Source organism: Genypterus blacodes, unplaced genomic scaffold, assembly GCF_046128005.1.
Source record: "Genypterus blacodes isolate CSIRO-AG114 ecotype Tasmania unplaced genomic scaffold, CSIRO-AGI_Gbla_v1 ptg000032l_1, whole genome shotgun sequence".
Lineage (NCBI taxonomy): Eukaryota > Metazoa > Chordata > Actinopteri > Ophidiiformes > Ophidiidae > Genypterus > Genypterus blacodes.
In genome coordinates, this window is record NW_027466845.1 from 6554795 (window position 1) to 6569795 (window position 15001).

General features: G+C 40.6%; 2 protein-coding genes across 2 annotated transcripts; one reads left to right on the forward strand and one right to left on the reverse strand.

Moving 5' to 3' along the window:
- Positions 1–871: 871 nt before the first annotated feature.
- On the forward strand, positions 872–9793 carry arrb1 (arrestin, beta 1). Its single transcript, XM_076146310.1, has 16 exons — positions 872–893; positions 1115–1194; positions 1493–1553; positions 1638–1682; positions 2022–2218; positions 2914–2973; positions 3445–3512; positions 3834–3969; positions 4169–4253; positions 4711–4783; positions 5261–5398; positions 5789–5872; positions 6207–6230; positions 6537–6607; positions 7386–7434; positions 7882–9793. The coding sequence occupies exons 1-16, from the start codon at positions 872–874 to the stop codon at positions 7985–7987; spliced, it is 1299 nt and encodes a 432-aa protein (XP_076002425.1). The 3' UTR covers positions 7988–9793.
- Positions 9794–10495: 702 nt separating this feature from the next.
- On the reverse strand, positions 10496–11473 carry LOC142995313 (olfactory receptor 52K2-like). The gene has a single exon (XM_076146311.1). The coding sequence runs from the start codon at positions 11471–11473 to the stop codon at positions 10496–10498; it is 978 nt and encodes a 325-aa protein (XP_076002426.1).
- Between the last annotated feature and the right edge of the window lie 3528 nt (positions 11474–15001).

Genomic DNA, 15001 nt, shown 5'->3' on the forward strand with positions numbered 1-15001 from the left:
CACCCATAGCAGAGAGCCAAAGAGAGAGAGAAAGAGACTGGCTGCTACTCTCTTCCATCAAATCTCCACAGCTCAGAAATTTAATATATAAAATAACAAAGTATTTATTCATCAACTGTAGCATGGGGCCGAACAACATTTTCATCAAATGTGAACATTTTTTATTCATGCTAATAGGAAAAGTTTATGGACCCTTTTAGTTCATAATGAAGGCTTCTTAATGTAAATGAGCATGTAAATAAAGACTTGACAGGTTCAGTTTCAAAGTTGCACGGCTCGGATGTCGAAATCCGGTTCAAACTTCCGGGAAAGTTTAATGTCCGATTCCGCATTTCTCGCCCTGTTAAAACCTGAGCTGCTCTAATTTCATAGATGATGACGTGCAGATAAACTCCATGATTTTTGTGTTTATGGCGGCGCGTAGTGCGCTCGGGTGGCCTGCTGAGTGAGCTCCCAGGAGGCCCTGTGGTTCCGGGAAAACAGAGGTCCTGATGCTAACGAGGCTAATTGCTGCTGGTCCATTCAGGAGGAAGCTGCTGCTCTGAAAGCTAATGGAGACGTGACAGCAGCTAATTTATGACAACATTAGCACAAAACACGAAGGGGAGGGGCGCTTTGGACAGCATTAGAGCACGGAGGAAGTTGCTGCTGAGGAGGATGATGGAGTGTTTCCCCTGTGAATTACATCTAGCAGGCCAGTGGACTGTTTGTCACAATGTGGGAATTGTGAGATTTAGACAGCATGATAGGATTGTCAGCACAAGAGCTTTATGTGTTTATATCACATTTCATATCTGTAAAAATTGTTTGGAAATGTGTCATTCTGTCCAATGAATGGTTTATGTTTACATTGCAGAATTAAGGGTGGCAAATGAAAGACAAGCTGATCAAAAGTAAAACTTGATTTATTTTTCCATAACAGACTTAAGAGATTTCCACCATACGAAAGGCACTTGGAAAGGTTCATACAGATCAATGCCCTGTCAGCCAATCAGATCAATGATAAGAATAATAAACGGTATGAATCATCATTGGTCACTGCTGCTGCTAAACACAATAAAGAAATTAGATTCCTGTGGTATACCAGCAGCATAAAGTTTCCACTTGTGCTCAGAGGTCACTAGTGGGCCAATCAGACTCAACTGTACCTCTCTTTGTTTCAGGGTATTTAAGAAGGCGAGTCCCAATGGAAAGGTGAGTCCTGCGTTTATTAAACCTAAGCAGCCCTGAGTTAAATACCAACTCACAACAGAAAAAGTCTAGGATAACTCCCAACTTTTCAATGATTTTCAAGGATCTGGATTTTGAGTTGTGTGGATGTAGAAGTGAAGGAACTCCCCTCTGTCTTAGACTTACTGTTTGTGGAAACGTTTATCCTCTTTATGTTAGCTACCGTAGGACATCTCAGACTCACTTTGTCAGGCTCAGCTGAATATGGAGCTGAGGCTGAACGTCTCAGGTTTGCCACTAACTATCTCTCCTGCGTCCTCAGCTCACCGTCTATCTGGGCAAGAGGGACTTTGTGGACCACGTTGACCTGGTGGAGCCTGTCGGTGAGGACAGAAGCGCTGTGAAATATTACTACTGCCGTGATTGAGCATGCTAACATGTTAGCTGTTACACCTCTCTTCCTGCAGATGGCGTCGTCTTGATCGACCCAGAGTACCTTAAGGAGAGAAAAGGTGAGCAAGCTGACCCTCCACCATGTTACAATCCCGACCGGTGTCTTATGTCACTGGCTATCAAGATAAAACTTGTAAATCAGTCATATTTGAAGTTCTTGACAGCGTCCTAATCTATGCTAGCAATACCCTACAGCTAACTTTCTAGCATTTTTCCTTCCCTCAAAAATTGTTCAATGTTCACGACTTCTTTGCAGAACAACTACAAAGATGATGGATGCCAGCAACTGGGCTCCAACACTACCTGATCCTAAAACACAACAATGTCCAAAAGATTGAGAAGAGCATTTTAAGAATATGTCAGCTGACCTGTGAGACAGTATTTTGTTTTTCCATCAGTGTTCGTGACCTTGACCTGTGCGTTCCGTTACGGCCGCGAGGATTTGGATGTGCTGGGGTTGACTTTTCGGAAGGATCTGTTTGTGGCAAACATCCAGGCCTTCCCCCCTCTGCCAGAAGAGAAGAAGAGTGTGACTCGACTTCAGGAACGTCTGATAAAAAAACTGGGTGAAAACGCTTACCCGTTCACCTTCGAGGTACTGACTCCGGAGTAGTGATGCATGCAGGAGAAATGCCACCCTCACCTGCTGCAGGACTTTTACTTCACTGTCCTGTGCCAATATGTTTGCTATTGAAGTCATTTAGTCAAAAATCAATGAGGCCTACAAAATGGGTGATTGCATTTTAGGAAGTACATGTGTCGATTGATAAGTTGTGAGCCTAAGTGGTGCAGTTCTTTTTCGACGCAAACGAGCCAAATAGCATCTGTCCTTTTCGTTTGCCAAAACAGCGGAGGAGCAGCACTCCTGAAAATGCAGCAGCTGCTCCTTTGCTGCAGTTCATTCAAATCAACTGAATTGTGGATGAGCTCATTTTCCTCACCAGTGTTGTAAATATGCTGCAAAATGGAAGAGATGCAGTAATGCAAAAATTGTAGAAAAACTGAGAATTAACCCACATAATCTCCTTTGATTTTATATCAGGCTTTCACTCATAAATCAGCCCTCATTATTAAGTCATGATCTTATTTTGATATCTTGATATATTGACCTGATTAAATATTTAGTTGGTCTTCAAAAGTAAACAGGAGTCATAATATAAAAGCTGTCTAAAGCTGATGTGATGATCAGTTTGGGATGAGACGATAATGGTCTTTAAAGAGATGAGCATTATTATTCACATTCATCAGTTTCAGATGCACTCAGAGGGTTTTATTTTGTGTTTGTGTTAGATTCCACTTAACCTGCCGTGCTCCGTCACCCTGCAGCCCGGCCCAGAGGACACTGGAAAGGTGAATCCTAATCCTCCTGTTTTTATTTTCCCACTGAGCTCCTTTATGCCTCACACGCATGCGGTTCCACAGTTTACAGTGAAGGAGCTGAGAGCTTTTACTGTGAAGCATTGCAATGCAGCGTTGGTTAAATTTTATCTTTCTGAATGATGGTGCAGGTCGTAGAATAAAACTGTGAAACTATGAGCTGTCAAGGACTTTTATTGTAAAGGAATATATGGGTTTTATTGAGAAGCAGCTAAGATTTACAGCCATATACTGTATATAATGCTCATTATTGTCTATTTTCATTTAAAGATTGTATTATCTTATTTATTTGAAGTATAGGCAAAACAATTTTTTTAAGTCAGAATGTTTGATTTTTATTTTAAAATATTCAACTCTAAACATGTGAATCAGCTGTCAATCATATTGTCATGCTGTCAACATACTTTTGAAACATGATTTCCATACATTCTGTGATGTCTGCAGGCCTGCGGTGTTGACTTTGAAGTGAAAGCTTTCTGTGCAGAAAATGTTGAAGAAAAGATCCACAAAAGGTAAAAGCTGAATAAATTGCAGTCAGAATAAACAGGTTATAGAGTAATTAGTATTAGTTAGTATTATATTAATAAGGATGAAGAAGAAAGGAACTTTCACTCCTTTCATTCTTACCCCAGAGATTAAGTTAGAAATGTAAAAACGTCATAATATCCCATCAACATTTACCATCTATAACCCTGTCTGAATGTGTGTGTGTGTGTGTGTGTGTGTGTGTGTGTGTGTGTGTGTGTGTGTGTGTGTGTGTGTGTGTGTGTGTGTGTGTGTGTGTGTGTGTGTGTGTGTGTGTGTGTGTGTGTGTGCGGGGGTGGTGTTTGCAGGAACTCAGTGCGTCTGGTGATCAGGAAGGTTCAGTACGCTCCAGAGAAACCAGGTCCACAGCCCACAGCAGAAACCACAAGACAGTTCCTCATGTCGGACAAACCGCTTCACCTGGAAGCCTCTCTTGACAAGGAGGTAACACCAGAGACATACACATCCATGATTACATACATACATTACCATGGTTATACCAGTACCCGTTATACCTGTGTATACATATGTAACCACCAATATAACAACAGAATCATGCTTAAACCACAGTTCAGCCAACACAACACCAGTGACAAATGTTGCCATAGTTACTAACACCAACTATGGCATCCTGCTGTGTCAGATCTACTACCACGGGGAGCCGATCAGTGTCAACGTTCACGTCACCAACAACACCAACAAGACCGTGAAGAAGATGAAGATCTCAGGTAAAGTGTGTATTTGTATGTGTGAGAGAGAGTGAGTGTGAGAGTCTATGTGTGTGTGTGTATCCGTGTGTATCTCTCTATCTGTCTATTTTCTCAGACTGTATGTGTTCCCGTCCCTCCCTCTTCATGTCTCTGTCTCTCTCTCTCCTTCTCTCTCTCTTGCTCTCTGGTTTTCTGTTCCTGTGTGTGTTCTCACTGCATGTTAAAAGTTTGATTATACTCTGATTAAAGCAACAGAACACTTTATTTCTGTCATCATGTAAACAGCATGATGAAATGAGCACCAATAGGCCGACCCTGTTCATCGCTATCATGTTACATTCATTCGGAGTAGAGCGGAATCCTATAAATTTCATCCATGTTGATAATCTTGCTTTTTTTTTTGCCTTAGTCACAGTACAGATAAACGTTAACATAGTGATTTTGTGTGTGTGTGTGTGTGTGTGTGTTCCCACAGTGCGACAGTTTGCAGATATCTGTCTGTTCAACACCGCTCAGTACAAATGTCCCGTGGCTACAGAAGAGTCAGAGTGAGTTTGATTAGACATAGTTTCCTTTTTACTAACATGGTGAACACAAAGCCCAACAGGCCAAAGCTATGGTAGCGCCCCCTATATCATATTTGAAGGTACCACACAGATTTGTCACTGTGCTTAGCAACAGGCAGTGAATGAATGGGTTTGACAGCACATACGGGATTTTGAATTTCCCCTGCACCTAAAAATGTAATGTCCCAAGGGTGGCGCTAAACCAAAGGTCATGGCGTTGCTTCTGCTAGGGAGCAGTGTCCATAGCAACTGTAATCACTCTTCTTAGGCCCTGCCTCTATCGGGCTAAAGGAGTTCAGTGCCCAGAGGCAGCTTGACCTTAACAGAATGATTCAAACCAAAAATTAAAGTATTTATCTTTATATAACTGTCTAAAAAGCGGCATAACTATTTGTACAACCAAAGTGAAAATGAAAGTAATTCTTTGCTGTGACCATGAGTGTCATTTTGTCTCCTTAGTGATTATGTGGCTCCCAGTTCGACGTTCTGCAAAGTTTTCACGCTCACTCCATTTCTAGCCAACAACAGAGAAAAACGAGGTCTGGCTTTGGATGGGAAGCTGAAGCATGAGGATACAAACTTGGCATCCAGCACGCTGTGAGTCTGACCAACCACCACACACTCTGCCTACCTCTGTGATGCATTTGTGAACCAATGGAACATCAAAGCTACTCACGGTCAGATCATCCAAGGCTTTCCATGCTGATAATGAGACTTAACTTATAAACAGGCAAAATTTATGACCACAGGAAGTTTTGTTCACTTAATAAGAGTAACCGAGCAATGACAAAGATTGGTGGTTGGCACTGTTGCCTTACAGGTGGCAGCTCAGGTCAGTTTGCCAAGTCCATTGGCGTAAGCGGCTCCCAGTTGCACCTGAGAGCAGCCGGTACAGTGAAGAGCATGGATTACTTTTTTGGTTGATTGTGATTGGCTTGAGGCATTGAGTCATGTTGGTTGCTGACTGGTGTTCTGTGTCCTGAGCAGGTTAAGAGATGGAGCCAATAAGGAAATCCTCGGCATCATCGTGTCCTATAAGGTCAAAGTGAAGCTGGTGGTGTCTCGAGGCGGGTACGTACTTACAGGAGGTTAAAGGTCATTTTTTGAGCTTCTAGTTTCTGCTCAAACAATTTGCAGCTTTTATCACATCAGCAGAAATTTGCTGGTTTCTCATCCCATCATCAAATTCAAGTCTCAGGATGAAATTCATGTTTATGTCTTGAAATTACAAATAGATTCACATTAAACATATTTTAATTATACTTAGCATGAATTAAACATAACGTCTTAACCTTTAATATAACTCTAACATTATCAATGAAGGAGCCATGTATTGATTGAACGTTCATATGAGTGGATGCTGCCTGCTGTGAAGCTGAAGATGTGACATGTGTCTTCCTTTCAGGCTGCTGGGGGACCTTGCAGCGAGGTAATGTTTCCCCTCCTCTGATTCAGCTCTGACACCGACACCGACACACACACACACACACACACACACACACACACACACACACACACACACACACACACACACACACACACACAAACTAAACTACACGTCGATTGCCAAAGGTCACCTGAACGTCACACTCGACACATTAGCTCTGTCACAGCAGATAACAAGTCACAGCTAATCATCTGATCACACGTCTGAATGAGGAATACACTGCTGTGCGCTGCATTATGAGCGTCTTTGTAATGAAATGTCACACGTGTGTCACCATCTATTTTCCAGTGACGTTTCCGTGGAACTGCCATTTACATTAATGCACCCGAAACCATTAGAAGACTCCATCTACAGAGACAGTAAGACTCGACTCACCCGTCAACAGCAACGCACTCATCAACTCATCATACAACATGCATGTAAAAGCACTAAACAGCACGCTGGTGTCCATTAGCAGTGGGAATTACCAGAGACCTCCCGATTCAAATCAGTGCGATATTTTGTTTCCAATGCATGTATTGCAATGTATACAGTATTGTGTTTAATGTTAGAATGTATTTTGCAGGGAAAAAATCTTAAAACAAGTCAATCTTACTTAGAAATTAAAAAAAAATAAAATTAATAGAAGAATTCTGTCTACAGAGCTAAAAAGAGTTTTAGTTCTGTAATCCCACATTTTCACCGTGCATCTAATGGTTTTATGTATCAGTTTCCCATGCTGAGATCATTTATGTAAGTGTGTTTCAGAATTGTAATTGGTTATCACTTTTTTTAAAAATATATCAAAATGAAAGTCAATCAGTGAATTGTGTCCAATAAGAAGAATAAGAGTAAGAAGTGCAGCATGTCCAACTTGTCTGGTGTGAGGCTGGATAGTGAGGTTACAGCATCGCCTCCTGCACTAAAAGCTCTCTGACAAAGTGCTGTTTGCTGATATACACAAGGATTTCTGTGCCAAAGTGCACATCCTTTACATTATTGGGTGCTGCTTCCGCTGTTTCGGGAAAATCTTCATCCTGTCTAACACATGCAGTGCATTTCATTAATTCTGCAGTCTTATTCACGCTTTATGTCCGTCGCTCAACTTGCTCACCTCCATCACACACCCTGACTCAGATCTCTCCCTCTCTCTCTCAGCTCCAGATGAAGCTCCGGTCGACACAAACCTGATCGAGTTTGACACAAAGTAAGCCGCCGTCTCTCTGTTTCTGTCCTGTCTGGTTTGTCTGCTCGTTACTCTGCAATCTGATTGGCTGTCACTCAGCACACAGTGTTTTTTTTTCCTCTATGCTTTGATGTGTGTTTGTGTGTTCACAATGTGTTCCAGAGAAAGCAACTGCATTTAAAACAACAACAAACACACTCATCAAACAGAGTGCAATTATCTGCATTTTATCGAGTCATTTTGTCCCGAAAAGCCTGATTTTCTCCAAACAAGTGAAAGAAATCTGCCAGTTAAGTGAGATTATTTCAACCTGTTTCCTATTTAAATGAACTGGTGTCAGGAAGTGTCTCACTATGAGTGCCAGGATGTGGAAACAACACAAGATTACCTTAAGAAACAGAGATTTTTTTTGACATTGCATTTGGGCTATTTTGGTTTCTTCCTCCATAACCCTCCCCTTTCTCGTAGTGACGATGACATCATCTTCGAAGACTTCGCCCGCCAGCGGCTGATTGGCGCGAAAGACGACGAGGATGAGGAGCTGGTAGACTCGCCCAAACCCGACGACAGATAAAGACGACAGCTCTCCTCTGTTGTTTGTTGTTGTTGTTTCCCAGCTGTTTAATTGTGCGCAGCCGAACAGAGGTCAGCTTTCAGTCAAACCAGTCTGGACACCTTTAAAACACCGTCAGTGAGTTCGTCTTTTCCTCCACCTTCGTCCTCTCGGGTTCCACACAAAGCTAGACACGTGACGGAGCAGCTCTCCACTCATTGGCTGGCTGGCTGGCCGAGGCGAAGCGGCAGCCGCGGCGCGTTCACGGGGCTGGCAGCATGCGTTCAATGTCACTTTGTTCTACATGATGTATGTTCATTAGCGACTGGAAATGATTCATATCAGATTTTAGTCGGTGTGATTTGATATCAGAAGGTCTTCTTAAAGGATCGAGAACTGATCCCTTAACTCCACAAACACTGCTCAGCTCTTCATTGGGGAATGTTTCCCCAAAATCCCGATTGATTTTGACATCTGAACGATTCCAACAATTGACGTGGTGAAGGGCTGGTTACAAATTTGGTCGTTTCTTGGATTAAACAGATTTCTTTTCAATTACTGAATCTTAGCACTAGAAAAAAAAAATCCCATTACATAATAAACAAAATTTCTGTTTTTTAACCTTGTGAAAACAAACTGTCTGGTTTTCATGGCATTGATTTTTCCACCTGGGACATTCGGGAATATTCCTGAGAGAAAATCACGCCCAGAAGATCAACAACAATGGACATGTGAAAATGAAAATGTGAAGTTTATTGCTTTAAAACGTTTTTTTTTGTTGTGCAGCCAAATCTTTCATTTCCGGTGTTGGAGCACCTCAGACATTTGCGCTCATAGATTCTATCAAATAGTCACAAAGTTTCTGACTTCTTAACTTTTGAGAAGAAACTGCCAAAAACTGTCATGCTGGGCTGATCTGTAACGGTTTAACACACACAACCTCATACTGTTTCTGCCACAGAGCCACCAATCAGATAACAATAACCGATGGCCGTGTTTGCATGAAAAACATCAATACTTTATATGACATACTACTCATTATCCTGAATAATTATCATGAATTTAGCTGTGACATGGATTTAAACAACCATGATACTGGTGTTACATGTTTTCACTCATTTGGGTCGCAACAAATCATGTTTTAATGCTGAATCAAATAATCGATAAGTTTATTAGTTCATTAAGATGATATCAATGTGAGTTTTATCAAGAAAAATGCCAAATAGTTACTGTTTACAGCTTCACAAATGGATTTTCTGCTTTTTTTTTATCATTCCATAACTTTGGTAATTGAATACTCGTTTTGTTTTGTTTTGTCTCTTTGTTAGACAAAATATGTGGTTTTTAGATTTAATTTCAGTCCTAATTTGAGATCATTTGGGTGTTGAATTACTGGTCTGCAGGTTGATTTTAATTGAATGGAAGGAAGGTGTTTGATGTAAGCACTGATGGATGATTTTGGTAAATGATCAGCAGAAATGTGTACTTGTTATTTGTAGTTAATGGGATAAAACATGAACAAAAAACACTGTTACGGTCATTTAACCGCAGATTTTATTCACAAACGACATTCTTATTGAGGTTGTTTCTATTTCTTAACTGACCTTACATGGTCATTTTTTAGTTTTTTCTCCGAAACAGTTTCGTTCACCGATAGATTTTTGCTTTTTATTTAGAGATCATTTTGAGATCTCATGTCAAATGTACTGAATTTTAACGTCTGGCTGTTATCTCTGCAAAACAAGTCTGAGATAATCATCATATTTTGCACTCAATGTGTTAAAGTCTGCCTAAAACTAAATGACAAACAAAATATCAGCTTCTGATCCACATATTATATATATTATATATTAATATCTGAATGTCCCCAGCATCTGTCCCCTTTATTACCGTCTTTACACCTTCTGACACTAGAATGCACAAGCTGTGCTTTCATGAAAACGCAGTAACACTTACTGATTTATTACAACTTTATACACATTAATTCATATAATTTATTACAGCCATACACATCAAAAATATCTAACAGTATTATGTCCAATGTTACATAAAGTAACAATGGAATTAACAATCTGGAAATAATAACACACAAAACAAACCCATGATAATTTAGCTTCAATTAAATGGAAAATAAAATTAAACCAGTTGAACACATGAGGTGATGAGGTACAATTATAAGAAGAACTAGAAGTAACAATAATTTCATTAGATAAACACCTGGAGAGAGTAATGTTTGACGTCTGAATTACCGTCTATACAACCGGGCATCTCATCTGTGAGCTCATGAGTCGATCAAAAGATCTGCAACTATAAAGATTTTAACTTTCAGTGAAGGTCTTTCTGCACTGTAACATACAATGTGTATAAATGTTTATATACGGTGAAGTCCCCGTTGACCTTTAACCTCAAGAGATTTAGAAGTAATCAATGATGAATAAGGTGTTCTGGCAATCACAGATATATTCATACTGAGTGTAAGAATCATAAAACAAACCGTCTCCAGAGAAAAGGCCATTTGAAAAAAATGTTTCATGTTTGTAATTTTCCAGCTGGAGAAACTTTCACATTGACAATTTTCTTCATTCTGAGCTTAAAAATCTTCAGAAAGCCGTTCCGTATTTCTTTGGTCCGAACTCCATAGATGATGGGATTGACGGTGGCAGGAAGAAGGATGTATGCGACTCCCATGAAGGTGTTGATGTCCGTTGCTATGGGGATCTGCAGGTTGTGGGATAGAAATGTGACACTTCCCACAAGATAGAAACACATCATGACAATCAGGTGTGTCCCACAAGTGTGAAAGGCCTTCCAGCGGTCCTCACTGCCACCTGCTGCTGCTCGCAACACAGCTGTCAGGATCTTCACATAGGACAGGAAGATGAGTGGGATGTCTACACCAACGAAGCAGATGATCACAGCAAGGCCGGCGGCTTCATTCTTCTCTGTGCTCCCACACGCCACACTGACCAGTGCCATGTGGTCGCAGTAACAGTGCTCGATCACGTTGGAGCCACAGTAATGCAGTGAACCCGCCAAACCCACCAGCGTAGCCATCACAGAGCAACTGCGAATCAGCGTGAACACCAGCAGCTTGACAAACATAGAGGAATTGATGATGTCAGTGTAACGAAGTGGCTTGCAAATGGCCACATAACGGTCCAACGCCATCGCCAGCAGGAGCGTGGACTCCACTGATGACAGGAAGTGTGTGAAAAACATCTGAGTTAAGCAGCCAGCCAATGAGATGCGATCCACGTCAAAGAGGAAGTTGAGAAGCATACTGGGAACGATGGCGGTGGCCACGATGATGTCGACGAGGCAGAGGGCTGAGACGAGCATGTACATGGGGCTGTGCAGCCGCTGCTCGCTGCGAATCACGTAGATCAGGAGGAAATTTCCCAGCAGGACCCACGCATAAGTAGCTGAGAATGGCAGTGCCAGCAGGCGACGCTGTTTCTGCACTGAGGGGATACCTCTGAACACAAAGGTGCTGTGAGAGGAGTTCATGACACCGTCACCTGAGCAGAGACGGTACAAACAGTGATGAAGCAGCAGACAGGTGCTTCCAAAATCCTACAATACAGATTGTTCATGTTCGTATTACTCATCATTACACGGCTACATTTTCTTTACACGCTGTCAGTCATAACAAAGACGTGAAAACTAAATACAACTAAACTAAATACACTTTCACACACTTAACACTTCACATTCTGTTCTCTATCTCATGAATGAATCAGTCGATAGTAACCAAACTTGGTAGATGTGCGCTTGCTACTCATACCAACAATTTAACATCAGCGGCGCTACAACAACAGCAGTAAAATTGTTGAATAAAACACATATTACAAGGTAAAATCCATGATACACAGGCAATATCCAATGCAACATTATAAGTTGACAGTAAATGAATTTAACTAAATTTAATCTGAACAATGGTTTATCTCGTATTAGACCACACAAAAATGCCAGATTAAGCTTTTCAAAACTATTTTATCCTGTGTGTTTTTATTTAATACAGTATGATTATGCCACATGACCACGTGACCAACATCTTAGACAATGATTTTCAGTCATGAGTATGAGGTATTATCAAGATAATGAGATCATTCATTTGTGACGTACAGGACATACAGGTATACATCAGACAAATCGTAAGGACATACAGGTATACATCAGACAAATCGTAAGGACATACAGGTATACATCTGACAAATCATAAGGACATAAACATCTGACAAATCGTAAGGACATATACATCAGACAAATCGTAAGGACACATACATCAGTCAAATCATAAGGACATATACATCAGACAAATCGTAAGGACACATACATCAGACAAATTGTAAGGACATATACATCTGACAAATCTTAAGGACACGTACATCAGTCAAATCGAAAGGACATATCATACACCAGACAAACAGTAAGGACATACGTATGAGCCATTAGACAGATCGTAAGGAAACATGAGATATTATACAGATTACAAGGACATATGAGCATCAGATAGACTGGACACATGAGACATCAGACAGGTAGAAAGATATATGAGACATGAGACAGATTGTAAGGACGTATAAGACAGACATCTAAAAGAGCTACGTATTCTCGTACCTGTGTGTGTCTCTGCGTTCTCTGCGGTCACTGTCTCTGCATGCTTGTTGTCTCCGTGTTCTCTGTGTTGTCAGCTGCTGGACTTTGGTTGGTCCTCAGCTCGTTAAGAAGGACTCCGACCTCTCCCCTTTCATTTTATAGCCGAGCCCCAAAGCTGCGGGAATAGACTTTCCAAACCCCAGCAGCCCTCAGGTGAAGCCAGCTGCCCCCCGATGAGCTCAAACCAATTAAAGCAATCAGGAAAAGCTCCCTGATGTATGGGACGAAGAGAAACAATTACTAACACTACAGCCGCTTTTTAATGAATCTCCTTGGCTGTAACCTCCCTCGACTTGTCAACAACTGATGTTTACTAGTTGACTAAGTTTACCAGAAAACTATGGGTTTTACAAGCTCAGTACTTTTACTATATTTACTGGCTGTCTACTGTTGATTTTTAGAGAGGAAACATTGTCTGCTTCAAAACCGCTCAATGAACAGTCACTGCCTCAAGAGTCACAGTGGTACTGGTAGTATTAGTAATAACAAGACTAGAAGTACCGCTAAAATTACTAGTACCTGCACTAGAAGAAGCATAAGTAGTAGTAATAGTAAAAAGTAAAAGTTGTAGTTGTAGTCCCACTGGTGTGTGTGGTGAGTATTAGCACTAAAATTAGCAAGAATTGTTGTATTAGTGCTATGCTAAAAGTACTAACAAAAGGTCCTGCTATTAGGACTAGAATTAGCGGTACTGGTATCAGTGTTAGCGCTAATGTTAGCAGGAATCGGTAGTAGTAGTTTTACCAAAAGTTATTTTAAAATTACTACTGCTAGTAGTGTTAGTCATGGTAGCACTGGTATCTGTATTAGCAGGAATTGTCATGATAGTAATATAAGTGGTTGTGGTAAAAGAACCACTAGTAGTAGTACTGGTGTGAGTATTAGAACTAATTGGAAGCAGGAATTGTAGTAGTTAGTAATAGTAGTAGTAGTATTAAAAGTATTGATATGGGTACCAAGATCAGGCAGTTGGGGCGGCTAGCTTGGTGATCAGGCAGTTGGGGCGGCTAGCTTGGTGAGTCTGCTGGGCAGTGTGTGCTGGTAGGTAGAATTAGTAGTAGCAGTTCAAGTATTAGTACTAAAAGTACTAGTAATGTACTAGTAGAAGTAATCAATCATTTTTCGTGACATTATTGTTGCTGTGCTTTAACTCATATGTGTAGTTTTCACCCCAAAACACAAAATACTTCCACTTTGAGAGTACTTTGTCACTAACACTGCCCCCTAGTGTAAGGTAAAATTGCTGATTTTACTGGTTGAATTATATTTTTTATGGCTGATTATTAACTTTGATTGCTTGGCAACCAAGTTCCACTGAGTCTGACTTCCTACTACTGAGTTGTATTAGTCAACCTTACTCCTCATCTACTGAGTTTTAGCAGTGAACTGGATTCTACTGGTTTACTACTTATGTTCATTCTACAAGTTAATAGTTTAACTGAGCAACTGTTGATTTCACAAACCCATTGACTATTTCTTTACGCCTTGACTGTTAGTTTTACTGTTCTACTAGTCATTTTTACACTTTTGATTGCTGCGTTTGAGAGAGATGTCCTACTTATTTTCATTGGTAAAATAATGAGCTTTAAAACTTGACTCAATAAGGTGAAGTAGTTAAATGGAAATGTGCGTGCGTGAGTGTGGTGTGAGTCAATCTGCTGCTCCTCTCTGGGTTTATTGTTGTTTTGGATAATGAAGCTTCAGGTCCAAACAATTGAGTCCAATTTGCTTTGACGGGGGACGCTGGGATTCATTATCTCCCCCAGTTAGTTAGAGTTTCCACTCTGACTGCTGGAGACTAACCTGAGCTAATCAACTTTAATTAACAACACACACACCTGACACAATGGTGACATCACTTGGAACAATAAATAATCAGGTTTAATTGACTGAAACAGTAAACATCTGCAGACATCTGCAATAATAAAGCCATGTCCAACACTCCTCCAGAATGTGTGTGACTGTCATATTTATAATTAGAAATATCAAATATGAATACACTCTTTGGTTCTAAATGATGAGGTGACTGTGTCATGCTTCTTCTGTTTCATTCTATGTCTGCATGTCTGCTGTTGTATTGACTCGATGATCTTAGAAGTGTAATGTAAAAATGTGACATAACATTCTTTGACATAACTGTTTGTTGGCTAAGGTAATTATTGCCGACTGCGGTGCAAGTGGGCAACAACATTGACGGCTGGAAGGTGATGATGAAATTTCACAACAATAAATTGGTAGAAAACCCCACAAAAAACACAAAGCAACATTTAAAAGAAATAATAATAACCCTGCTTGTGTTGCTGAGATACACAGACTTTATGGAGGAATGCATTATTGGAGTTGCTGGTAATACCTACAAGCTTTCTTGAATCATGC